The sequence below is a fragment of the Miniopterus natalensis genome, chromosome 14, assembly GCF_054644295.1.
Source record: "Miniopterus natalensis isolate mMinNat1 chromosome 14, mMinNat1.hap1, whole genome shotgun sequence".
Lineage (NCBI taxonomy): Eukaryota > Metazoa > Chordata > Mammalia > Chiroptera > Miniopteridae > Miniopterus > Miniopterus natalensis.
Window position 1 is genome coordinate 44,880,482 of NC_142094.1, and position 27,341 is coordinate 44,907,822.

The 27,341-nt window shown below is 48.4% G+C and overlaps 1 protein-coding gene across 2 annotated transcripts in view; it reads right to left on the reverse strand.

The window, feature by feature from the left end:
- Positions 1 to 27,341, reverse strand: part of SH3PXD2A (SH3 and PX domains 2A) — a 205,676-nt gene that overhangs the window by 156,977 nt on the left and 21,358 nt on the right. For both annotated transcript variants that reach the window (XM_016219894.2, XM_016219893.2), the window contains exon 2: positions 5,453 to 5,533. In XM_016219894.2, coding sequence (XP_016075380.2) covers positions 5,453 to 5,533 — 81 coding nt within the window. The remainder of the gene's footprint in view (positions 1 to 5,452; positions 5,534 to 27,341) is intronic.

Sequence of the window (27,341 nt, forward strand, 5' to 3'; positions counted from 1 at the left end):
CACAAACATACACATCCATTTCAAGGCCAGTTATTAGTGATTTCAGGTTCTAACTTGTTCACCGATTGTTAACTTGGCTATTTGAGCTGGAAAGTGAGTCTGACCCTGGGTGGGGTAAGTAGGTGGAACGTCAGGAGAGATGAATAAGGGAGAGAGAGAAAAGCTCTTCAGAATAGGTTAAGTTCTGTAGAGCAAATAAGCAACCTTCTGGAGTCCATCTTCCAAGCTGTGTGGGGGGAGTTCAAGGGCCTCTCCTGCCTCTGATCAAATATTGACCCTGTGCACTCACTGGCCGGAGTTCAGACTAAAGGGCCAGCAGCACTATGGAGCCAATGTTTGCAGAGCAATTACTGCCGCAGTAATTGCCTTGTAGGTCAGATTGTGAAACAACCTTCAATGGAGCTTTCCGGTCCTTCCTCGGTGGGGCCAGGCCTTGGGGGAGATACTTAACAGTGAAGGAGCTGTGCAAGAAAATTTAGAGAGGCTGGAAATGTGGTCCAGCTGCCAGTGAGAAGGCAACTTAAGAGCATCTGTGGCCCTTCACAGTCCTCCTTCTCCATTAACTGCTACTCCAAGTAATCTAAGCCCTTGATAACCAAATACGCCTCAACATCAGGTCTTGTCCTGGCCAGCTCCCTCTGGGACAGGTCTCTTTCCTGGTCGGATAGGGCTGAGTGGTGGATTGTTTTTAGAAGAAACCAATTTCCACTTGAAGACCAAGAGCCTCTGCTCTCCCTGTCCCCAACTTGACATCTAAAATGCCCTTAGAAGCCCTCTCTAGTAACTGGTCTGGTTTCCAAAAGAGGTGTTTGGAACACTGTTGAATTTGAATTGCTCTATTGATGGGGCAAATCATGATGGAACTTAGTCTCCCTCTTCCTGCTGGGGCCCTAGAAAATTTTAGAGGGCAACTGGGGAGGGACTAGGAGGTGGCAGAGTGCTCTGGGTGAACATAAGGCCGGATCAAGCTTGCGTGTGTCCCAGATGGTCTAAAGCAGCACAGTCCTCTACAACTTTCTGGGATGACACAAATGTTCTGTGTGTGTTCAATACCTAGTCACCAGTCACTTTGGCTACTGAGCACTTGCAATGTAGCAGGTATGACCAAGAAACTAAATTTAATTTAATGTAAATGGATTGAACTTAATTTTTAAAATTTAATCTTTAAAATTTTTAATTAATTTAAATTTAAACTCAACTAGCTGCATGTAGCTAAGTGGCTACTGCCTCGGAGACATAGGGCTAAAGCCCCCATCCCCAGAACCTCCCAGTGGGAGGGAAGAGGGTCTGGGTTCAGTGAGCAGCCCCTTGTGTGGGGGGGAGGCAGAATAACTGGCTCTGAAGGCTGAAGACAGATGGTATGGGGGAAGAAAAAGGTTTGGGGCCAAGTAGAGGGCCTTATCCGATCAGAAATTTCAAGGGGTGGTGAATGACCAAAAAGGCTATTAGTATTGCATATGTACACTCATGTGTTTGGGGAGAAAGTTTTGCTTTCATTAAAAGTGTAAAAGCATCCCTGATCCCCCAAATAAAGTAAGACAAAATAATTTATTAATCTGTCAGATAAAACTTACTTCTTCAGGGAAGCCCGCCCTGATCCCAGAGGATAAGGTTTCCCTATAATATGTCTATGGTACCTTTCTTTGTAGCATTTGGAATAGTATAAAAGAATATATATATTTTAACTAAAATCTGTCTTCCCTCACTAAGCTATAAGTCCCATAAAAGCAGTAACCAGATCTGCTTTTGCTCATCAATAAATCTCCAAAGCCTGGCATGCTGCCTGGGACAGAGAAGGCAGGCTCTTAAGATCGGACAGATTGAAGGTAGACGAATGAATGGATGGACAGAAGGAAGCAGGCAAGCAGGCATAAATGAATGAACAAACGAAGAAATAAATTAGGAACATACTCTACCCTGCTAACTATAATTCTCAAAAAACAACCAAATTCCCCTCAAACTGGATGGAGGTGTGTGGCTGTATCACTCCAGGCTGCTGTCACCAATCAAAACCATATGGGCACCTTCTTTGTTCTCCCACCCAAGAAGAATGCTCTTTCCTTCCTCCTGAGCCCAGAGCATGTGGCTTATATCTCAATCCAGTATTTATTTAATCTACAGTGGACTCAATTGCTTAAGGTCTACTTTCCCCACAAAATATGGACTCCTAAAGGAAGGGACCTGTCCTCCTCGACTCCGTGTCCCCAGCCTATGCTGAGCATGGCTGGCCATCTCCAGGTCTCCCCCACAGAGGGGAAAGGACACTCGAGGTGCCTGTGCTATTCCGGGTAGAACTGGATCTGCACACACCCCACGGCCTTCGGCCCGGCGCCAGGGGAGGTCAGGGCCACTTGGCATCACTCTGCACATGACTCCCGGGTTACATTAAAGAGCTGGGAGCCCAGGGCTTCCTCGTGGTACCCTGACCCACACCAGGAGCAAAAGATATTGTTTGAAGAGGGAGAAATAGGAGAGACAAGTGTCGGAAGACCTATGCTAGGGACAGGGAAACCAACTTGTGGGAGGGAGGGGACCTACAGGTCCCTCAAAGGGGTATCCAGGTCCACTGCTACTGTCTGAATACTGTGTATAAACCCCCAAATGGTGCCCCCAAGTAGTACAAGATGTGACTGTGTGATTAATGATCTGAGCTGGTTTAGCTCAGCGGTTCTTCACGGGGGGCTTATAGGGGGGATCCATGAACCCCTGACACTGTAAGTAAAACTGTACATACATGCTCTTTTTCTGGAGAGATCCAGCAGATTCACAAAGGGATCTGTGGTCCCCAGGAGGCCCAGAACCATGAGTTGCTAAAGCCAGCTTAGGAGCTTCCCCTAGGCTGGCTCAGTAAGCCCAGGACTTGCAGGGCTCTAAGTTGGGGCTCTGCCAAAAATGGGAGGAGCAAAACAATTCTGAGGACAGCTACCTGTGGGACACACCCCGACTCCCAACACACTCCAGTCCTGCCCCAGTGGCGTGCTCCAGAGAAAGCCTGTGGCTTACAGGACTCTGAACACTGTGGCACAGGCCAGGGCACAGAGCAGCTCCTCAGCACAGAGAAGCCAAGTGAGGGAAACAAGAAACCAACGGACCCATTCGCCTGCAGCCCAGCATCCTTGCCTCCTGCGAACACTACTAGACAACCTAGTGGGTAACTCACTATAGACAACCATGTGTCAGGAAAAATGTGGATTCACTCATTTAATCCTTCCAACAACCCTACTGGGTGGGTGCTAGTTAAATCTTCATTCTACAGATGAGAAAATAGAGTTAAGAAAAGTTATGGATCCTGTCTGGAGTTATATGGTGACAGAACCGGTAGCCAGTCCCAGGCAATATGTCCCCAGTACCTAAGCTCTAAGCCACTCTCTCACACAGCCTCTCAGAAAACTGAGTTCCGAGGGCCACCAGTGACCAGAGACAGAGTTAACAATGCCACATGTTCTTCCTCTACAGGAGCTGCCATGTTAAAATGAGTGATCCTGATAAATAAGAAAGGCTTTCCAAAATGCACGCCACTAAGTCATCACGCCATGAGTTTTATAAAATGGGTTCACAGAGATGCTGTGCTTGGCTCAAAGGTTAAATTCCGAAGAACCATCCCAACCCCTTTCCCAGCTGCATCTGCAAGGTGGCGATGATGCAAGTGTACAGGCCTGGCCATGTTCATGGCTAGGGCCAGCACATCACATAAGCCACTCCATGCCATCTGTCCTCTCCTGACACACAGGAAACGAGCCCTCCAGACAAGGGAGAAGTTGGGGCAGCAGCATTCCTTTCCTGTGAGATTCTGTAACTAGGAAGGGGGTGGGGGAACAAAGCAGAAAGAGGGGAAGAAAAGTTCTGATTTGAGTTTCTGCTGACTCTCAGGCCCCTCTGGCTCATCAATGAGTCCTTTCAGGGTTCCCTCTCCCCAACCAAGTTATCACTTCCTGTCCAGCACACTACACCCATTGATGGGGTATCAGCAAATCCCACCAGTTTATGCTGGAAGGACCCAAGGAGATCGAACAGGAACTGAGGGGCGGGGAGAGGAAGGAGGCAGGAGGGTAAGGAGTGGCTTTCAATCCACATTCAATGGGATATTCAATCCCATATTGTTGGATTAAGAAAGGATTTGTAATATAGGAAGCTCGCTATCCTCATAGGTTATGTAATAAAAACAATGGGATAAAATCAGGTACTTGGGGGCAAATATGCTGGCCTGGCCTTTTCAAGATGACTCACCACCACAGGCCTGCAAAGGAAGAAATGGACCTTGGTTGTGAGGGCTAGGGGTGGGCCTAAACTAGGCTCATAGCCCTGAGGAAGAATCTAGAACCTCTTGGCTTTCCTTTCCTGGTATGGGAAGGGTGGCCGCCCAACTCACAAGGATTCTGCCTTGTTTTGTGCCTGCCCCATATATAGCGATGGGCCCCCTAGTGACCGCGTCTGTGCTACATGACCCTCTCCCCCCCAGCCATACTAATTGGTCTAGAGAGGGCATCTGACCAAGTTGGGTCAATCAGAGTCTTCCCTAGAATTTTTCAATTTCAAAGTGGGAGACAGTCTCTCTCTGCTGTTGGGAACAAGATATAAAATTTGGGAGCTGTTGACAGTCAGGTTCTTCAGGATTTGAGGTAATATAAGCTAAAGACAGTGCCCAGAGAGAAGCAGAGAGAAGGCAGGGGGAGAGTAACCCTGGTTTCAGGTGTTCCTAGAGCCACTGCCTCAAATCACCTTTACACCATCTGGTCAACTACATAAGCTTCTCTGGTATATTCTTCCAACCAAGTCACCTTTTTGTCTAAGCCAGTATGAGTATAAAACTATCGCTTGTAACCCAAAGAGGCCTAACCAGATTAGTTGGCATCAAGGGAGGTGTTTGCAGTGGAGCTGTGGGATCCATATCAGCATCCCCATGAGAACACACCTGCATGTATTAGAGAGACACACATACTGTCTACAAGTACAAACAGGGCAGTAAGAGCCCTCATTCGGTTAGCCAGACACAGTGGTATGCCCACTTCGTGTCTGTAGTTCAAGAAATTGCTTATTTTCTGTTTCTGTCTTTTCTGTATGTTTGCTTTTCTTTGCCTGCAATGATGTGGTGGCTTGTGTCTCGCCCTGGATGTTTATAGACATGTCTGCTCATGCATACAGCACCCACAGCCATCTTCCCGTCTCTCCGCACTGGTTTCCTACCAACCAGGCAGGCAAAGGAGGGTGACAAAGCATGACGGTTAAGACCATCTGAGGACGCCAGCAAAGCCCCAAGTGTTTGTGTACAATGTCCTAAACCGAGCCAACTCCAGCTTGACCACCAGGGACAGGTTCCCTCATCTGTCCCTCTGCTCTGACCTGAGAGTTCTGAGGAGGTTCTCCGGATGAGTGAGAACATGAGAGAGGCCAGCCCACCAGAGACTAGGGCCACTGATGGAACTGGGCACCATTTGAGCTCAGACCAACTCACCTGCAGGTCAAAGAACTTGCTGTACCTCCGGTAGATGGTCTGGGATGTAGAGTCAGACCAGGTCACGTTGATGATGTATACCTGTGGGGTAAACATAAGAGCAGGTGAGTGGGCTACTAAGGCTGGGCTTCAAGCAGTAGCGGACACCATTTAACATGACTGTGGGTGCTCCATAGCCAGGACCATTCTTTTTCTCATCTCTGTCCCTTGGCCTAGTGCTGTGTCAGATACACATGAACGCTACACATATATGTCTAAATATACACACAGACACACACACACACAGACATACACATACACATTTAGAAGGGTATTCAATAAAATGCTAGGGATGTTTATCTTAGGAGGGTAGGATTACAGGTGGCTTTAATTTCCTTCTTTTCATTTATATGTTCTCTATACAATGAACATAAAATTGGTGTTGTTAAAAAAATTTAAGTAGCTAATTTCCCCTGGGTCTCAAACTTGGGATGAATGAGATTGTGCAGAGGCCTTTCACAATGGCAGGTGCCAGGGCCCCACCCTCTGAAATGCTGCATAAGCAAACTTGGGTCTGGGGAGCTCAGGCATCTACATTTTATTTTTAAAAATCTTTATTTTGATATAGTAGTTTTAGATTCACAGTAAAATTGAGTAGAAAGTACAGAGTTCCCATATGCCCCCCCCCCCCCCCCCCCCAGGCACAGCCTCTCCCATGATCAACACCCAACCACAGTGGTACATGTTTTATAATTGGGCATCTATAGTTTTAACAAACCACTCCAGGGTGTTCTGCCGCAGTTGATTCTCAGGCCTTGCTCAGAAAACCTCTCAGGAGACCACAGCATTTCAGAGACCTGCAATTCACCTCTATCCCCAAGTCTTAGCTCAATGCCTGGCACAGAGCAGGTGCTCAGAAAACATCCTGCTCTGTTGAACAACCAAGCTGACCCTCTGGATGACACACAGATTTGCAGGAAAGATGTTGGCGCATGGAGGATTGGTAAACTTTTCGGAAATGAAGGCATTTCAGGACTCCATTTCCAATGTCACCTCAGTTCCCAAGCTCGGTCAGGCTCTCCAAGGCTGCTGCCTCAGGTGGCTCTGGAAGGCTCCCTTGCCCAAGAGGTGGGCAGGACTGCTGTCCGGAGAAGGAGAGAAAAGTCCCAGGCCTACTGAATTTGGCCTGCTGCTCCCTCCATTTTTGTCCCTTTTACCCGAACCCATACCAAAGGCACACCCTCCTGGGAGAGGCCTCAGTTAGAGCAAGGGGTCCCCTCACACAGCCTCGGGGCCGTTCTACTGAATGAGAATCACTGGGAGCTTAATGAGAAATCCAATTTCTAGGCCTCTGTCTAGCAATTCTGATTCAGCGGTCTGGGGGGATTCCACCAATGAGGAAAGCAAAGTGGGCAGAGAAGCTGGGGGAAGAAGGAAGGAGCATTTAGACACCCTGGCACCAGGGTAGCTGACTTCGCCATGAAGCAGGGCCGTCTTAGTCTGCTTGGGCTGCTATAACAAAATACCATCTACTAGCTGGCCTAACCTACAAATATTTATTCTCCCCGTTATGGAGGCTGGAAGTCCAAGATCAAGGTTCTTGGTGAGGACCCACCTTCTGGCTTGCAGATGGTCGCCTTCTTGCTGTGCCCTCACATGGTAGACAGAGGGGCCTTTAGTCTCTTCCTCTTCTAATAAGGGCACTAATCCCAGTATTGAGGCTCCACATTCATGATCTCATCTAAACCTAATCATCTCCCACAGGCCCCAGCTCAATACCATCACACTGGGGATTAAGGCTTCAAAGTGTGAATTTGGGGAGGGACATGAACATTCAGTCCATAGCAGGGGTTTTGCACACAGGACTGTGAGGTTTTCTGTTTGGCTGTTCAGTTAACAGCCAAGGAAGTGAGCTCTGAATCCAGGCCCTTCTCCCCTCTGATCTCTAAGTCACAGAGTTAGCCTCATGCAGGGTGGAGTGTTTATTCTCAAATGCACCCAAGGAGAGGGCTGCAAAGCAAAGCAAATAGAGCTGAGTGATGCCAGCCTGAGATAGGGTATTTATGGCATGTTTTATGTGATGCTGATAAGAAAGAACATACAATAAAAGGCCATCCCTATCCTCACAAGCCAAAAATAAATTATTGACCTTTTTTATAATAAATAGATAGGGATATGCCGTGCTTTCTATCCCATAAACATATAACATAAACATAAACATAAACATAAACATAAAATGGAGAGACCATTTAGGTACTAGTTACTACATTCAGCACAGTGTAAAACATTCATATGCATCAGTGCATTTAATCTTCAGCTCAATGAGGTAGCTGCCACTGATATCCCCATTTTGTACAGGAGGAAGCCATGGTTCAGAGAAGCTAAGTAACTTGCCCAAAGTCACACACATAGCAAAATACAGAGCAAAGGATTTGAACCCAGGTCTAGCTGAGTCCAATTCCCATACTTTTAACCACACTGGACTATCTCCCTATGGGTAGATTTAGGAATGTAGATATTTAAATCAAACTATTTGATCAGAAACTGAATGACATCTTTTTATTTATTTAGTCATTTATTTTTTAATATGTCCATTGATTTCAGAGAGAGGAAGGGAGAGGGAGAGAGAGAGATAGAAATATTAATGATGAGAGAGCCACTGATCAACTGCCTCCTGCACGCCCCTGACTGGAGATTGAGGCCACAACCAGGGCATGTGCCCTGACCGAGAATCAAACCTCAATCTCCTGGATCATAGGTCGATGCTCAACTGCTGAGCCACGCTGGCGGGGCTGAATGACATCTTTTTAAGTAAAGCTCTAGATCATCTGAAGAGTATGTCCACCCTTTGTTTAGGGGGTGAGCCTAGAGGAACATGTGGAAGTCATGTTAATTCTGAGAGCCTGAGACCAGACAGAAGTCAACGGTCAGGAATGCTACAAAACCAGACCAGCACAGAGGAAACCCTCATATACAACCGGCTAACTATGGCAGGATGCTCTGGAATTTTCACAGGGGTTATAACCCACCCCATTCTCTCCCTACCCCCGCTGCCTCTCAGCTTCTTCCAGTTGTATCTTCCCTCCCACCTGCCCTTCCTGAAGGTCCTGGGCAGAGAGCAGATGCTGTGCATGACCAGTTGCTGCCTTCCTGACCTCTGCCCTGATGGATACACCTTTAGGAGGTCCCAAGTGACCTCACCCACCCAGGACAGAGCCTGCACTTGCCTGCAGGCCATTAGACAGCAGTCTATCTCCCCGGCCAAGCAAGCAGGGTCTGGAGGAAGGGCTTCACTGGGACTTAGCACGATCCGTGCTCTGTCCTCTCGAGTAATTAGGGGCTTCTCTTCATCTCCCAAAAAGAATTAAACACAGGCTCATAGCCTCTGACAGCTGGGAGACCTCTCCTTTGGCAGAGGAGGAACCTAGGCCCCAGGAAGCAGATCTGCCAAGGAAGAGGCAGATTCTGGAGTCAGCCACACCTGGGTTTCTCTCAGGACCCTCTAGCGGCTGTGAGACCTCAGCCCAGCTGCTGGACCCTTTGGCTCCTCCTGTATTCTATGGGCACAGCCTTGGGGGCTGCCCCGCCTGATAAATATACTGGTTATCATCACAGGTGTGCTCACGCCATTAGTGGCAGAGAGGGGACAGGAACCCAGACCTCCCAGTTTCCAGTCTATGACTCACAGCGCATAACCAGAGCACGCCTCCCTTGGAAAAGTCCTTTCCTTTCTACTCTTCAAAACAGTGGAAAAGTCACAGGGAGTCGTCTAGGTCTAACCCTTGACTTCAACCCACACAAAAGACAAGCCTTGTGGAGAAATAGCCAGAGGACTGGGGTGAGGGGAGAGCTGTCCATGTGACCCCTGTCAGCCACAGCCACCAGGACAGGACACGCCTGTGCTTCCCCTCAAATACTTTTCTTTCCCTGTGGGCAAAGACTTGCTCCAGCTAAAGTGGGGTGGGGGCAGGTAGAAGAGGGTATAGGGGGATAAATGGTGACAGAAGGAGACTTGACTTTGGATGGCGAGTGCACAATACAGTATACAGGTGATGAATTATAGAATTGTACACTTGAAACATTGGTTAATTTTATTAACCAATGTCACCCCAATAAATTCAATAAAAATTTTTTAAAAATTAGAAAAGAATTGCTCCTGCTAACATCTTGTACTTCCTCGGGGCATGAGGGTGTCTCCAGTGTAGAGATGGGGAAATGAATCCATATTCCCAGGTTCTCCCAAACCTCTGAGATTTGCCAGAGACTCCCGGAGCCTACCCTCCTAGACAGTCTAAAGCCTGAGCCCACAGATCTGAGGCCAGTCTCCTGCCCTCTTTGTCTCATGTGAGCAGGAAGCACCTCTGCTTTCTTCCAAACCTTGAACATCCCAGATTATCCCTGCAGATGAGCCGGGGATACACAAAATTCCAACCCAACCCACACTCCCCTGGCCCTCTCCCACATCAGAGTTTCCCAAGCCTCCCTGAGCTGGCGCTGCTGGCCCTGGAAACCCTAGCGATAAACCGCAGAGAAAGAGCAGGTGGAGGGGAAGGGGGACAGGGCAGAGTTCATCTGAGAAGCCAGTTCTGTTTACTGGGGCCCAGATAAACTTCTCTGGTCACAGGAATGGCCAAGATAACATTACCCAGCAGCTGTGTCTCCAGAAAGGTTTGCTATTAAACATCCTGCTTCCACACTCTTTGGAATTATGTTTCCCGGATGGAGTTTCCCTTCCTTCTGGATTTTAAACACCCATGGATTCTATTTCCCCCGTCTCTGGCCATTTAGCAGATGGCAGGCGTCTAGGAAGCCTCACTGTAGACCAGCAACTGCATTCAGCTTCCCCGGAGAGGAAGCTCCAGAGTCTCATGTCCTCTTGCCATGCTCAGCATCTACAGGGCAGAGTCTCCACCGCAGACACAGCTATGGAAACTCCCACCAGACACCCGCACAAAGGCTTGCTCCCACCAGCCCACCCACTCTGAGGCCATCTTGGGCCGCCTCCCATCTGCTCAGCTCATTAAGCCCAGAAATGTCTGAGGCTTCTGAGACTTCCACGGCTTCCAAATCTTGCTCCTTTCAACAAGAAAGCAGCCCTGATGCAAATCAGACCCGCAGCTCAACTCCACAGCACAGAGAATGAAGCCCAGCCCAGTTCCAGCGGCGGGATGTCCATGATCAGACCCAGGCTGCGACCAATTTAAAAAACAAAGTTATGGCCCAACCAGTCCTAGAAGGCCTAGGACCTGCCTGTGCTTAATTAGAAAGGGCCAGCAAGTACTTGGTGTTCAACTTTGCTGAAGGAAAGTACAGTTAGTTAGGGACAGGAGTTAAGAACTGTGGAGGAAATCATGTATCTTGGTGGCACTATGGCTCAGTTTAAGAAGGGAGGCCTTCTTTTCCCTGGACCCCAGCCGGCTGCCCCTGGCCCCAGGCCACATGTTAACTTATGACAACCTTCCTTAACCTGCTCACACCACCATCGGGTGGGATCAGCTGGTTAGGACTAGGGCTGTGGATTTAGGGAACGGCACCCACTTAGAAGCCTGGACGTGGAGGACGAGCTCCACCCCCGCATGCACATGCACAGGTTGGCTAAGGGTTAATGACCAGGTGGCAGGCCCTTCTGTCCTCAGATTACCCTATGCCAGGCTCCCTGTGGACCGCGTGTTTGTGGAGCAGTCGTAGTATAAGTGAACCTGAGACGAGCTCTGGGAGGGGCAGGGTGTGCGCAGGCAGAATGCTCTTCCCAGTGCCACTGGTCCAGCAGTCACCTCCCAAACACAGGCGCTGCAGCTGCAGACCATTTGGCCCTCCTCTGGGAAAAGCGGCTTTTCATAGGTACACGGAGAAGGCGATAGTCATCAGGCTCCTATGCAATATCAAACACCTTCGAAAGAGTCATGGGTCCCCATCACACTGTGCATGAATCACGGGTCTCGATTATTTATTTAATTTGGAGGGCAGGGGACAGGCAAGAGGGTTGGAAGAGGAAGCCATATGACTGGTGTCTCCATTTATTACTCTACAGTATGGCAATAACAGTGGCTACCTCCCTTTGGGCTGCGGTGAGAATTTAGTGAGCTAACTCCATATATCTCCCCACTAGAATGGAAGCTCTCTGAAGGCAGATCACGGCATGATCATGGCAAATCACGCTCAGCACAACACTTAACACCTAAGAGTTGCTCACTTCATGTCCACTAAATAAGTGAAGGAACAAAGCAACCAGCAAATGCCGAGTGAGTGCTTACCTGGTGTCAAGCTAAAGATCGAGGCAAAGTCCCCAGCCTCCAGGCCCTGACAGCTCAGCTGGGGCAGCCAGACTCACACTGACAATCAAGTGGGGTGCGGGGCAAGATGGAGCGATGGGGTGCCCAAAGGTGAGGCTCAGAAAGGACCAAAGGCAGTGTTGGCATCACAGAGGAGGAAGAAGGCTTTAAAAGTATTTGATGGGTTGAAATTTTAGCTCCAACATTTCCCTGCTGTGTGAGCTTGGGCAAGTGTCATAGGCTCTCTGAGTCAGCTGCCAAGTGTGGTTCACAATGGGAGCTTCCCCTGAAATGCGATGATGCACATGGGGCACTCAGCATAGGACCTGGCACACGGTAAGTGCTCAACGCACATTAGCTATTTAGACACCCAGGAAGAGGGAGATGGTGAAGCGGCTCCTTTCCATTGGCCGTGGGACAGGAATAGGGGTAGGGAAAGAGCAGAAAGTGGGAAACAAACACACATGGAGGCGGTGGGCCTACAACTAATAACGAGCTGACCTGGGAAAGTAGAAGAGCACAAACAACTCTGTTGCTGGGGCAGGGAAAACAATGCCCCCTCAGGAGCACCCTTCCCAAAGGACTGGTGACCTGTGGCAGGCCCCTCGGAGTCAGAAGCTTTTTTTTTTCTTGTTTCCTGGAGGGGACATGAGTGTATATAGTAGGCTCTCCCAGGATTTCCAAACCCTACGTGGACCTTCAGAAAAGGTTCAGCTATCAAAGTTCTGTCCTTCCAGTCCCCAGAAGTAGGAAAGAAACAGCAGGAAGAATCTGTTTTTACAAGTATTTCTCTAATATGCACGAACTATTGGTTTCATTAGGAATAACAACAGCCACGCCCATTGATTAAACACTTACAGTGTTCCAGGTATTGCTAAGCATTTTATTCAGGTCATCTCATTTAATCCTTACAGTGATTCTATGAAGAAAGCACTGTTATCATCTCCATTTCATAAAGAGACCTAGAGAGGTAACTGATCTACCTGAGGTCAGGTCGGAGGCATGTGCTGGAGCTCAAGTTCAAAGTTGGCGTTGACGCCATAGCCTGACTACTTTGTCTTCTTTAACAGCTACAATGGGTTAAGGCAGAGTCCCTGCCACAAGGGTTTGCCCTCGTGGTTCACTCCGCTGCTCTGGCAACTGTTGCTTCACGTGTGGGTGACTAGTCTGGATGGAGGCCGCCCATATGGCAAGCGTGTAAGGAACCCTGAGTGGGAACCTGCGCTCTAATTTGCGTCGTTTAGAATCAATCAGATCATCTACATGAAAAGTTGTGAGTCTCTCTGAGCCTTCATTCCCCATCCACAAAAGGGAGGTAGTAATGCTTGCCTCACTGTGGAGGTCACTGAGAACATGGGTAGAGACTCTGTAGCTGCTCAATAAAGGTGACCTCCTTTCCCCATCTTCCCCTTCAAAGTGCCTGGCATGGTCTTCTGCACTCTTAGAATTTTAGCCTCTCTCCTAGAAGTTTCTGGAGCCACCTATTAGCCATGGTTCTACAGAGAAGCCCACTTTGGAGATTCCAGACCTCTGGGCCTGGTATCTGAGGGCACAAGGTTGAACCTTAGTACCTTTCTCCCTCCAACTCTGCCTCTGCCCTCTGGTCTCAAGCCAGCTTATCAGAGAAAACAGGTCTGACCACCTTGAACCAGCAGGTGCTCCGAAAGAAAGGCCCAGCAATGGGCAGTGGACATCTTCGGTAATGCCTAGGAGCCCAGAGAGGGTGGCAGTGTGCCGAGGCTAGGGGGAGGAGGGTCCCCTACTATGGACACTAAGAAAAACTCTCAGTGTACACTGACATTCAGGAGCTAGAATCGTGGATTACTTAAACAAACGTATCCTCTCCTGAACCATAAAAAGGATCACTCTCCTGGGCTTCCACGGGCTTCCATCCAGCCCAGTGGATCTAAGAAAGGGTTGGAAAGGAAGACTGTCGCCCCGCACACTTCCAAATCAATGACTGACCCAAGCCCACCGACCTGGGCGCACACATCCTGTGAACGTGCCTCACTCCAGCGTCACACCCTGGAGAGCAAGGCAAAGGTTAACACACACAGTCTGGTTTCCTCTTCCTGGGAAACACATCGGCCAGGCAAGGCCAGAGGCCAGGGCCTCCTCCACACACAGCCTGCGGGGGAAATGACCCCGCCATTTCCTCCCCACCAGCTGCCACACTCACGCCTTCCTCTGTGCTGTGCTCAGCAAAGCTCAGCTTCTGACACAAGGCAAATAGCTGTCATTAGGCATTCTGTGGCATGGGGTAGACTGAAACAATCTTTTTGGAGAGCATTTTGGCAATCCCGATCCCAAATTTGCATTCCCTTCCATTCAACAATTTCGTCTCTAAGATTTTATCCACTCAGTGTGTGTCTGTGTGCGTATATATGTGTGTTGTGTGTGTTTATGAATGTAGAGGTGTTCACTGCTGCACTGTCTGTAACTGCAAAAAGTGAGGAATATTGAATGTCTATTGATTTTAAAAATGGTCAAATTATGATTCATACATCTGTTAAAGATGGCTCTTTCTGTGTCATTATGGGAAAATGTCCACAGGATAGAAAGAAAACAGAAAAAAAACACAGATTACAAAAGAGTATGTATACAATATGATTAGGTTTATTTGGGGTGAGAAATGTGTATGGGGGTTTGTGTATGCGCACATATGTGTACATTATAAAAATCTGGGAAAAAACACACAACAAACTGATAATAGTGGTTATTTGGGTTAAGATAAGAAATGCAATAGTTTCACTTTATACTTTATAATTTATACACTTCCTATATTATTTTATTTCTTTTGAACATGTATGGTTTTCACAATTTAAAACAAGACTCCATCTTATAAAACAACTGTGTCCTTCTAGCCTGTCCTCTGGCTAATGCCAGCTCTTAGATATTCTGGTAACATCCAACATTTGCTCATTCTTGGGGAGTTCCTGAAGCCAAGGTCTGAAGCCCTGTCCACACATACAATTACCTGGGGTGTTTTAAAACACTACTGCTCAGGTCCTACCCCATACCATTTAAATCAGAATCTTGGGCCTGGCCGGGCGTGGCTCAGCAGTTGACCATCAACCTAGGATCCAGGCAATCAGGGTTCAATTCCCAGTCAGGGCACATGCCTGGGTTGCAGGCTCGATCCACAGTCAGGGGCTTGCATGAGGCAGCCGATCAATGACTCTCTCATCATTGATGTTTCTATTTCTCTCTCTCTCCCTTCCCTTTCCTCTCTCTAAAATCAATAAAGATATATTAAAAAAAAAAAAAAGAATCTTGGAAGGTGGGGTGGACGGACACTGGTCGTTTTCAGAGCTCCCCAGGTGAGTCTAACAGATGTTACAGGTTGAGAACCACTAAGATGGACCAATACCTAAAAGATCACTGGAATCGCTGAAAAAAATACTCTTTAAATATAAAACAATATTATAGTGTAATTTGTATAATTAAGAGTCAGCCCTGCCTTCAAGAGGTCTAGTTAGGGAGTGTGTAGTCAGTGCTTTTGCTCAAAGTTCTACCTCCAGTTTTGGAAGTCACCAGCTCAAATGGGGAAAAGAAAACAGGGAGACTGGGGTTCATTAGGTCTGAGCTGTAGCCATGCCTCTGCTTTCTTTGGCAGCCTGTGGCCGTCCCTGGCTCTGTGGGGCCTTCCTCAGTGACTGAGGGGTCAGAGTCCAGCCCTTCTTGGCTCCAGGAGGAACAGCTGAAAGAATTAGAGGTGCTGAGCCCAGAGAAGCATTCAGGAGACACACGACAGCTGGTTTCAAATACTTAAAGGACTGTCAATATGGGAGGTTCAACTCCAATTGTACCCAAAGGAAGGCAGTGGATAATAAATGCAAATTACAGGAAAGCAGGTCTTTGCACAATGTCAGGAAGAACTTTCCAACCAGAGTTGCCCAAGGATGAAAAGGGCTGTCTTGTAAAGTAATGGGATCGTCAGGGCAGGAGATGAGTGACCACCTGTCTGTGATGTTGCTAGAAAATCCCTTCCCACTCAGACCTCCAACTTCCAACTCCATGAGGCTTAGAAAGTTTTAGCAAAATCCACTGGGAATGCAGCTGCTTCAACAAAACGTTTTCTGCTCTCAACAGCTATAAACGAAGCAGCAGCTGAGTTCCAGGCCCCACACTAGGTGCTGGACATAGCTGCAGGGAGCCAGACAGTCTGTTGTCATGCAGCTTGCATGGGGAGCCTCAGGCACACATACGATCATTTCTGATGGTCCAATGATATGGAGTGCAGTGACAGAAACTGACTGCAGTGAAGGTGGCTACCTAGACAGATGGTCAGGAAAGGCCTCTCTGAGGAGAGGACGTTTGAGCTGAGACCTAAATTGAAGGAGCAAAGTGCTACTTGCCAACTAGAGTGAGTAGTGGGTGGCATCTCAGTTTGACTCAATCAGACGGGAACCCCATCTCACATCATATACAGAAATCAACTCAAAGTGGATCAAGTACCTCAATGTGAGCAATAAAACTATGTAAGTCTAAGAAGAAAACATAGGCACAGATCTTCATGACCTTGGACTAGTCACTGGTTTCTAAGGTATGATACCAAAAACAGCAATCAAAAAAAGAAATAGATAAATTGGAGTTCATCAAGATTAAAAACGTCTGTGCTTCAAAGGACACCAGCAAGAAAGTGAAAGGACAATCTACAGAATGGGAGAAAATGTCTACAAATCATATTTCCAATAAGAAACTTATATCCAGAATATATAAGAAACTCTTACAACTCAATAATAACAAGATAAATAACCTAATTTAAAAATGGGCAAAGAACCCTAGCCAGTTTGGCTCCTGGGTTTGATTCTGGCCAAGGGCACATACCTCAGTTGCAGGCTCAATCGTGGTCCTACTCAGGACGCATGCGGGAGGCAACCAATCGATGTGTCTCTCCCACATTGATGTGTTTCTCCCTCTCTCTCCCTCTCTCCCTTCCACTCTCTCTGAAAAGCAATGAAAAAAATACCCTCAGGTGAGGATTTAAAAAAAAAAATGGGCGAAGAATCTGAATAGGCTTTTCTGCAAAGAAGATATATGAATGGCCAATAAACACAAGAAGAGATCCTCAACATCATTAGCCATCAGAGAACTGCAAATCAACAACACAATGAAGTACCATTTCACATCCACGAAGGTGAATATCCTTAGACAGACAGATAATAACAAGTGTTGGCAAGGATGTAGAGAAATTGGAACCTCCACACATTGTGGGTGGGAATGTGAAATAAATGCAGCCACTATGGAAAATAGTCTGGCAGGACCTTCAGATGGTTAAACATAGAGTCACCATATAACCCAGCAATTCTATTCCAGGGTATCTACCCAAGAGAAATGAACACTCATGTCCACACAAAAAATATATATGCAAATGTTCATGTCAGCATTATATTATAAAATAGTATATATATATAAAATCATAACCAAAAAGTGAAAACACAAATGTCCACCAACTGATGAATGGATAAATAAAATGGTGTGTTATAGCCATACAACAGAATATTATTCAGTTATTAAAAAAAAAAATGAAGTTCTGGTACCCACTACAATAGAGTAGGCAAATCTATAGAGACAGAAATAAATTAGTGTTTGCTTAGGGCTGGGGTGGTGACATTGGAGAAAATGGGAAGGGACTGCTAACGGTCCCTTTGGAATGATGAAAATGTTCTAAAATTGACTGTTGTAATGGTTGCATATTATCTGTGAATATACTGTAAAAACCATAGGACTGTATGTTTTAAATGGATTAATTGTATGGTATGTGAATTATATTTCAATCAAGCTGTTTTTAAAATATTAGAAGGAAAAAGATGCCACTCTTGGTTAAGGAGTTCTAGCCAGGAAGGACTCCATTTCTCCATTCTCTCAGCCTACCTAATTCTAATCAGGACCCACCACCTCCTAGAAGCCTCCCTGGACTGCCTCGACCCTGATGCTCCCTCTGTCCTTTCATCGGGTATACAACAGGCTTGTGTAGGTAGGGGTCATGTGACCTCCATTAGCCTGGGAAGAAACATCCTGGGCCTCTGAGAGCCCCATGTTACAGATCACCAACACTGGCACATAGTAGGTGTACTTGGCTGATTAAGGAGAAAGCCTGGCTTAAAATGCACCTGGTTTCCCAGGCTCGTTAAGAAGAGACCGGGTTCTCTTCCACTGCACACTGGAAAGAACTGATGCCAACAACATCTTGCTCTCCTTGCCTAGAGAGTTCGCTGGCCCCGAAGGGCCTGGCGTGCAGTAAAACTTTCCCCATCAAGCAGCAAAACTGGGAATGCCATCAGCTCCTGTTTGGCTTCCAGGATTAAAAAAAACTGCACTGAAAATCCACTCACCCTGCCCTGATGCTGAAAGTGCCCACAGGAGAGCTGACTGCAGAACTAGGTGAACTCTGCTCACCTCTAGAAACATGTTTCTCCTCCTGTTCTGAGCCTGCAGTTTGGCCCAGCCTCCTTTCATCTGACCCCACCCACCCTGTGCCCTCTTCCGGGCCTCACAGCTTCTCTGCCCACAGCCGACTCCCTCTTTTACTAAAACCCTTAAGGGCATCTGTATCAACAGCACCCACTTCAGCACAAGAGACCCTGACTGCCAATTTCATGTGTGTCTATTCCCCCAACCCATTCCCAGAACTGTCCTCAACTCCCTGAAAGCAAAGATTTTATCCTGACTTCCCTTGTTTGCCCTATATTATCTAAGGATATTGGGCATGAGGTAGATCCTCAATAAAGACCTGTCACTTCTGTCTGATAAAATTCTGTTCAGTCCAGTAAAGCATCGAGTGCTTACTATGTGCTGGGCTCCGCTGAGGCACTGGTAAAGCCAAAGTCAAATAAAAACAGTCCTGATCCCAGGGAGGCTCCTGGACTGGTAAGCAAGATTGGCACTAACGGGTACTTGGCTGTGGAGACTAGATTGAGAGGCATGTATGATCCTGGGGAACACAGAGGAGAGGCACCGAGTGGAGATGGCTTCCTGGAGGAGGTGATGCTGGAGGTGAGGTGAAGGTGAGAGATGAGAAGGGTAAGCTGAGCTAAGATGAGGGGGTGATGGCGGCCAGAGGGTGTCCCAAGCAGAAGAAAGGGCACAAAGGCTGGTGGGTGGGGAAGGGAGAGCAATGGGCTTGAGCTGGGAGGAAAACCAAGGTGCAGCTGGGGTGGTTGGAGCCGAAAGCCCAAGGCAGTAAGGGGCAGGAGGTGAGCAGAAGAGTCCCTGGCTCTGAAGTTTGTGCGAATGGCAGGGGCAGGAGAGTCAGAGGTGAGCAGAAGAGTCCCTGGCTCTGAAGTTTGTGGGAATGGCAGGGGCAGGAGAGTCAGAAGGCAGAAAAGCCGAAGTCAAAGCTGAAGAGTTTCTTGGGTGGGAAACTTGGAATGCATTGGGGTTGGGAGAGCGAGGGAAGAACAGGCATATGGGGAGATTTAAGGGCCGAAAGAAGAGACCAGGATGAAGGCCTCTAAGTGAGGAGCAGGCACGAAGGTGAGGCCAGTCTGGTGATGGGAGAAGGCAGGCAGGGAAATGAGTGGGGTCTGGGGAGGAGAGGAGGAGACCAGGAGCTTAGGAGAGGACACCTGAAGATGGAGAAACCTCCACCCCGAAGGCTTCTGGAACCTCAGATGGACCACACTTGGGTGGCAGGGGAATGACTGGGACAGATCTCAGAGTTAGGAGTGGGGGGACCCCAGGTCGTGGCAGTGCACAGAGGTTTTGCTGCTCACTGGTGGGCAGTGCAAAGAGTGACTTAGACCTAGATCATTCGCTGCAGGGAGAGCGTAAGCAACTTAAAGGGACCGAGAAGTCAGATGCTTTGCTTTACGCTACATTCACCCCCAGTCTCCAGATCTGAGAGCAAACCTATAAACGTCCTCTCCCTCCCCCAAACCTGGCTCGGGACACACAGCCATTTGGAATGAGGAAAGGGGTACCAGGCCACGTCTTCTGGGCCCCGACCCACATCTCCCAGCCCCTTTCTGCTGTGTGGCCAGAGGAGACCCTCTTCTCTGCCACAGCCAACTCGAGGACGTCATTGGCTCCCTGTCCCCTCTGGGATTGGGAGGAGGGACTTGCCAAGCCGGCTGGAGAAGAACCTCGCGCAGCGGCCAGGGAAGCCTGCCAGAGGCTGCATCTGGCCGGGCTTCCCGCACCGATTCCCCATCTGGCCAGGCATGGAGGTGAGACAGAAACACACAGTCGACCTCCTCCCCCAGCGCCCCCCCCAAAGTCACGTCATCCAGGCATTCCCTTGGGGAGGGTGGTCCCCTTCCTCTGACCTCAGCCTGTTTCACTTGGCCAGAGCCCACCCCCAGGGAGCAGGCCCCCTCCCCACACCCTCGCTCACACCCAGACCCATGCAGGGAAAGGCGTGAGCTATAGATTCCAGCCCTCCCAGGCTGCACACCAAAGCCCCAAGTAAGGGGCCCCCTCTCCCAGCCCTGTATTCTGAGATGCCAGCTGGGCTGCTGAGGCGGGCAGGGGGGCTAGGGGTTTGGGGCACTGGGCCAAAACACCACAGCCCCATCTCCCACCCTCTCTGTGGAATCTCCTTCCAGCTTTAACCAAGGGATCAGGGCCGGGGAGGAAAAACAGGGAAACCCAATGCATGGCATCCAACAACTTTCAGTATTAAATCCTAGCTTTGCCCTGTATTTAGTGTAACAGTTTGGACAAATTATCTCATTTTCTCTGAGGCTCCATTTCGTTGCTTGTAAACGGAGGTTAATAAGAGCACATGCCTTGGACAGTTTGCATAAGGATTAAGTGGGAAAATGCATGCAAAGTGCTTAGCACAGGCCTGGCCCAAAACAAACACCCGACTATGGCAGTTCATTCCTTTTCTTTCCTGGCTCCCTCCTGGCAATGCCAATGGAGGCACAATCTCTGTCAGCTTGCTCCACATACAAGTGGTAAATCTGTTATTATTTTATTACTGATTTTATCTTTCTTATTGACTTTTATAATTTTTTTATCCAGGGAAATAGACAACTAAGCTTGGATGTTATATCTACTGTGCACACAAACAACTTTAGTAGATTGGTTATTTGGAATACACTCTAATGGGGTGCTTCCGATGCAGATACAACCCCCAGCAACGTAAGCCCCCCACAGAAATTCTGGAGGTCTCCCCATAGCTACACACATACACGCGTTCTTTCTCAGCATCTTACCGTGCTCCCCCCTCCCCTAATCCCAGAAGCAGTGAGTCCAACACCAAGCCCCCAACACAGCCATCTCATCACAAGCAATGCCCTAATGTACTGCCCAGCACTGGGATGGGTGTGGGGCAAGACTTTTACACCTTGTTAACATCGAGAGCCCCAGGAAGCTCATAGCAAGCTCAGGACAGTCCTTTGGAGGGCAGGGAGGCAGTCCCAGAGGAAACTGATTGAAACACCACCAAGCCCCCTTGGAGACCAATCTCCACTCACCAAGAACAACCCTCTAAATCCAAAGTAATAAGTTGAATCTCCCAATAGAAAATTTTTTAATGTGCCAAGAATGTAAATAGCATTTATCCAAAAAAGAAATCCAAACGGCAGGTCCATCATGAAAAGATACTCAACCTCATGTGTCACTGAGAAAAGAAATCAGAACTATAAGACATTATTTTTCCTTAGCTGACTGGCAAAATATTCAAGTTCGGTAAGCCCCAGGGCTGATGAAGGCATGAGAAAATAGATCTGTCTCATTCGCTGTAGGAGGGATGTGAATTCTTTTAGGCAGGCCACTGGCCAACATATATCAAAATGAGAAATGCAAACTCTTTGACTCACCAATTCCCTTGCTAGAAAATGATCCTCGGATAAACTCACGAAAATGTGTCAAGTTCTATGTTCAAGGACATTTCTGAGAGTATCCATCAAGTTGTTCCAGGATACTGTCAGAATTAAATACTGTGCAACTATCCCAAGGGCTAGATTGTCTGCGTTTGCACCTAGGAGCAGTGAGAAGAGCAAGGTGCAGAAAAATCAACTCTTTTTGCATAAATACTCTTTAAGGCAGTGTTGGCTTGGCCTAAGTGTCATTCCTTACCCTGGCCTTTATCTGTCTGGCTTTAACCACTTCCCTTACAAGACTGGGAACCTGGTCCTGGTCAGCCAAGTCACAGAGCACAACAACTTTCATGGCACCTGAGAAAGGGATGGAAGCCACCCTAGCAAGTTCCAAGCAGGCTCTATGCCAGAGGCAGCCATCCATACACAAGCTCAGCGAATGCAGACACAAACCCTGTGCATGGGCACAAGTAGTGCCTCCATCTCAGAAGAAGATGCTGAGGTTCCTAGAGGTTAAGTGACTTGCCCAAGGTTACGCAGTTGGGATGTAGTGGGCTTGGATTCCAACCGCTGTGTTCTTTCCAACTCACAGCACAGTCTCAGGCCTCACACTCCACCTCACTGACTCCTGGAAGGCTGAGGGAGCTTGGGGTGCCCCAGGATTGGGAGGCAGGGAGGATCCTGCAGAGGGGGCTGAGCTGAGGGAAGGAAGGCAAGTGGGTAGAGGGCAGGCCTCCACTGGGACAACTAAGGCAGGCCAGTCGGCTTGCCAAGGCCTCACTCATTACTGCAGTGATGAAAAGAGACATTTTAGCACCCACACCCCAAAACCACACCTGGGAATGCTCCCTCAAGTTGTCCCCATGCCAGTTGGAGGTTACTCCCCAGCCCCTAGGAAGACACTCACAGGCTTACCAGGTATTTTGAAAGCTTAAAGCCTTATGGAATATGCCCAATATGGCACTCTCTTGGATGGCCTCTCCCCTGTTGACCCTCCAGGACCAGACACCCTCTTCCTTCTGCAGAAATCTGCAGAGGACACAGGAGATGTCCAGAGGACCTTGAAGGGTGAGTGGGGGTTTGCTCTGAGCTCACCCAGCTCAGCACTTCAGGCATGAAGCCATATCAGTGGTATCATGACTCTTATTTTGCAAGCAAAGGCACCTGGGCTCTGAGAGGTTGCATGGTGTGCCTAAGGTCACAGAGATATAAACCCAGATGCATGCCCAGGTCCGCTGGACTCCAAAACTTCTGCGTTTTCCATTGTGCAATGCTGCCTCTTGGATTTCCTTACAGAAGTCTCCACTCAGTTATGTGTCTTCTCAGGACTGTGCCCAAAACCCCATCCCAGGCTCCCAGTGTGTTCCCCAAGCTCCTTCCTCCATCAGACAGCTTCAGACCTACTGGGAACATGGAGACTTTGGGAAACAGAGAGGAGCTCAGGAGCCCATGATTTTGGTGGAATCAGCTCCCAATGTAGGATGTTTTTCCCTAGAGAGCATAGTTCCTTCCAGTGCCCCCCCCCCCCCGCCCTGCAGTTTATTTATTTATTTTTCTTTTTTAATCTTCACCCAAGGATATGCCTTCATTGATTTTATAGAGAGAGGAAGGAGAAGAGAGAGACATCGATGTGAGAAACATCCACTGGTTGCCTCCCTTACACGCCCCAACAGGGGACTGAACCCACAACCTAGGCATGTGCCCTGATCAAGAATCAAACCCGAAGCCTTTTGGTGCACAGGACGATGCTCCAACCAACTGAGCCACCCGGCCAGGGTCCCACGCACCCTTTAGAACCCTGTTCAGGGTCTACCAACAGAGCAGGCCCTGCCCTGAGTTCAGAAGAAAAGGCCATTCCTGGGTTTCACCTTAGCTGGCTGTAAGCTGGGTATCATGGGTATCACAACAATAAAAGAGAACCACCTTCCCCAGTTGTGCTGAAGATCCTGAAGCACCTCACTCCCTCCTACCACTGAGCCTTTGCCAAATGTTGTTCCCTCTGCCTGGAACTCCGTTCTCCCTCCTTCCGAATTTGCACAGCTGTCTCCTGTTCATGCTTCAGAACATCCTGTTCCTTTCCAGTTGGTTCCTGACCACAGTCCATCAGTGCACATCCACATACGTAACTCTGGTTAATGCTGGTCACCCCAACCAGTCTGTAAGCTCCCTCCTTACCTGGCATGCAGGAATCTTGACATGGTGCCTGGCATACACTAGGCACTTAATAAATGCTTGTTAGATGAATGAAAGATCAGAGAAAATGGATACAGGCATGCTTTTCACAAGGCCAACATGGCTGAGCCAATACATGGTCACCGTTAGGGAACTGGGAGATGCTGCCTGTGAGGTGCTGGGAGGGCAATTAAAGGGTGTGTTTCAGATTGGGCAGGAGGTAGAGAGAAGCAGAGAGCATGGAAATGATCAAGGGATGAATCCAGGTCCTTCCAAATGAGATGTCCCAAGGCTAATCTGTCATCCTGACAGGTTCACACCCACTGTAAATGACCGCATCTAATGAATTACCCAGAAAGTTCAGGAAGTTTGAGGTAGAGAAGGGGCAGGAAGAGCTGGAGGGGTGGGAGGACATCACTTCCCTGGAACCAAAGAAACTTGGCCTTCAGCAGCCACTACATGTCATTAGCTATAATACAGAGATGATGGATTTGGGACGGTGATGAAGACTGGGCCAATAGCTCACTCATGAGAGAGCTGTTACTCACTCATGGGAATTCCTGCCTTTGCCCACATCTTCCTGCTTCCCCGGGCCTGGATATTTGCTCCTTCCTATCTCTCTCCTTACCTCTTAGCCCCCTTCAAGCCCTACCATCCCCGACAACTCTACTAAAATGGAGTATCTATAGTGGTGTTGGGCAAAGAGAATGTGCTCTGGAGTCAGACATGTGAGGTCAAGCCCAACTCCACCTCCCATGAACTGTGTGGTGTTGAGCATATTACATAACCTCTCTGAACCTCCATCCAGAATATGTAAAATGAACCTCACAGGGTTACTATGAGAATTAAAAGAAATCATGGATACAAGGCACTCAGCCAGAGCCTGGCTCACAGGATGTTCAATGCACCACAAGTTCCTTCCAGTCCCTCCCTAGACCACCCAAGGAGTTTTTTGTACCCAATTCTGCTGGGCCTGAGAACCCACAAGGAAGTGTTCTCTCTACACCTGAATTGTGAGATTTTAGAGGACAGGGCTGTGTCCTGGCCATCTCTGCATAGTCCTTAGTCAGAGGGGGCAGTGTTGGAAAGCACAGGCCTAGGTTTGAATCCCAGCTCTGAGGTGTACTGTCTACGTGACCATGGGCAAATGTTTCTATGCTTGCTGGAGCCTCTGCTTCCTCATCTATAAAATGGGAATAACAAAAGTGGATGGTACTAGTCCCGCCTTGTACAGGGCTGGTGTGAGGCTTCAATGAAGGTCCCCATGTACAGCGCTTTGCACAGTCCCGGGCGAAGAATTCAACAAAAGCTGGTGACCATGCCTATCACCCTGGCAAGGCCCAGCATGGGCAGGCACAGCTTCTGGGAGCGAGGGAGGAAGTCTGTAACAAGATGCTGCGGTTCTCTGTGTCACCACTTTGAGTCAGGACGGGCCGCTGAGCCCACGCATCACCACGTAGGTGGCCACACCCAGCAGAGGGAGAAGGCTTGTGCTAGGGGAGAGAAAGCTAGGAAGCTAGTCAGAGTGCCAAGTCCCAACTCGGCAGAAGGAACAAGAGTCCATTCCCCACACCTGGGAGGCCTTACCGATGATTCATGGACAACATTCTCAGGTTTAAGAACATTCTCACATTGCAAGCCCGGTGAGCGGTTGGTTTTACTGCCACTCCCCAAATGAGCTTCCCCCAGCTCGTTAAAGCAGGCAGGCCAGCCGCTTAGAACTTGGTCAACTTCGAAGCATCGTCTTCCCTGAGATAACCCAGCCTAACTTTTTAATAAAAGCAAGATGATTCCTGGTCTCTTTCCAATGAAATTCAGACTGCCTGGCCTACAGCTTTCCCCCGGCTTCACAAGCTCAACCTGGTGAAGGGAGGTGGGCTGGAGATGCCAGAATCTCATCGCTCAGATACTCCACTGCTGGGTCAAGGGGCCCCTCCTTGGCTGAGACACTGCCTGGAGCCCAAGGGCAGGGCCTCTGCTAGAGCCATCAGCCCCATGGCCAGAGTGTCCACCTTCATTTCAGACGCAGGATGAGGAGTCTCTTCCTGTGAATCTGCCTTTCGGGTCCTGTGAGAACAAAGGGGGTCTCTGTTCTGCGCTTCCTACCCTCCTCCTAGCCTCACCCCCAGCCCGAGTCACAGTCGGACCACTGCTTGGGTGAGCCACGGTACATACACTGGTGCATTAATTTATGTCTCAGGTGAAAGGCGCTGTCGAAACTTCTGCAGCCGCATGTGGCACACACATACACACACTTTGTGTTTCCAGGGGTGCAGTCACCCGTCACAGCTCATGCTGTCTTGATAGTTCTTCCTTCTTTTGAAGTCTCCACCACATCTTCTGCCCACTGAGTGGGAAGTTCCATGAGGCCGGCTTCTTATTTTCTTAACACAGTGGAAATATTTGGCCTTTTCCATAATATTTAGCTCTCTTGATACAATACATAGGCGGCACTTTTTTTTTTAATGTTGTGTTTTCAAGGGACTGTTTATTTAATGGCGATCTGTAGGATACCACACACTGCTATGGGCAGCAAGCCCTGCAGGCGGGGGTGGGGTGAGCAAAGGAACCATCTAGAATGTTGTGCTCCCAACCCAGTTCTGGGACACACGCTGGCATCCGGTCTTCTCTACAGAGTGTAGTTTATTATGCCTCTTTTAAGTTAAAGAGGCTCTCTGAGTCACTCCTCCAAGACCCCCCACCCCCAAAAGCAATAAATGGGACTAAAATGAACACTTTGTGAGGACAAGAAGGTAATGCCAGTTTTTAAAGGGAGGGTCATTTGTTTTTTAAATAGGTCTGGTTCTAGCCTTTGAAGATGAGGGATTAACATGTAATCCTGTGTCAACCACCCAACAAGTATTTACTGAGCACCTGCTAAGTGTAAAGCTCTGTGGAGCAAGGTGGGGGAGGGGGGACTCACAGTGTAATTGGACAGATCAGGCAAACACATAACACATATCTAACATCGGACCTAAAACCACATTTACGCCTTTCTGGAACCAGAAAAGGTATAAGACTTCAATAATAGCCCACTCCAGCAACTGCCATAGGACAATTATAATTATCAACCAAACGGTTCAACCCAAAAGTTGGACAGTATCTAGATAATTATTTCCGATAATTATCCCCAGCAAACAGGCCCAACTTATTTCCATTTGCAAACAAGGCTTCAGGCTACAATTTAAACAGAGCTAAATCCCAAACCTGGCTTCTGTGGTGGGAGTAACATCCGGGGAGGGTCTGCAGCCCTACCCCCACCGTGGCAGACAGGTGAAGCAATACCTTTCAAGGGCCATTCCTGCCTCAATACACAGAATGACCAGGGAGCCTTCGAGGCACTGAGCAAAGTGGGAAAACAAGATAAGAAGGGCTTATTTCAGATTAAGTTGAAAAAACAAAGGAGGTTTAGTTTTGAAAGGCTGGTTGAGTTCTTGGAAGATAATGGAGAGAGGTTTTAGGTTTCTGGTCCCATTAGTGAGAACTAGGTAGGGAATTATGAAATTACAAGCAAGGGAGACCGGCCAGGAAGGAATGATATGAAGACATGAAAATTCATTACGTCTTCCAACCTCAGTTGGATTGTCCTTGGGAAGAAGTGCCAGCCGCTTGGCAGGTCCCCTCTGGAAGGGAGAGAGGAAAATGACCTACTCTTCTGGGTAATACCAAGTGCTGGGGGGGGATGTAGGGAGATGG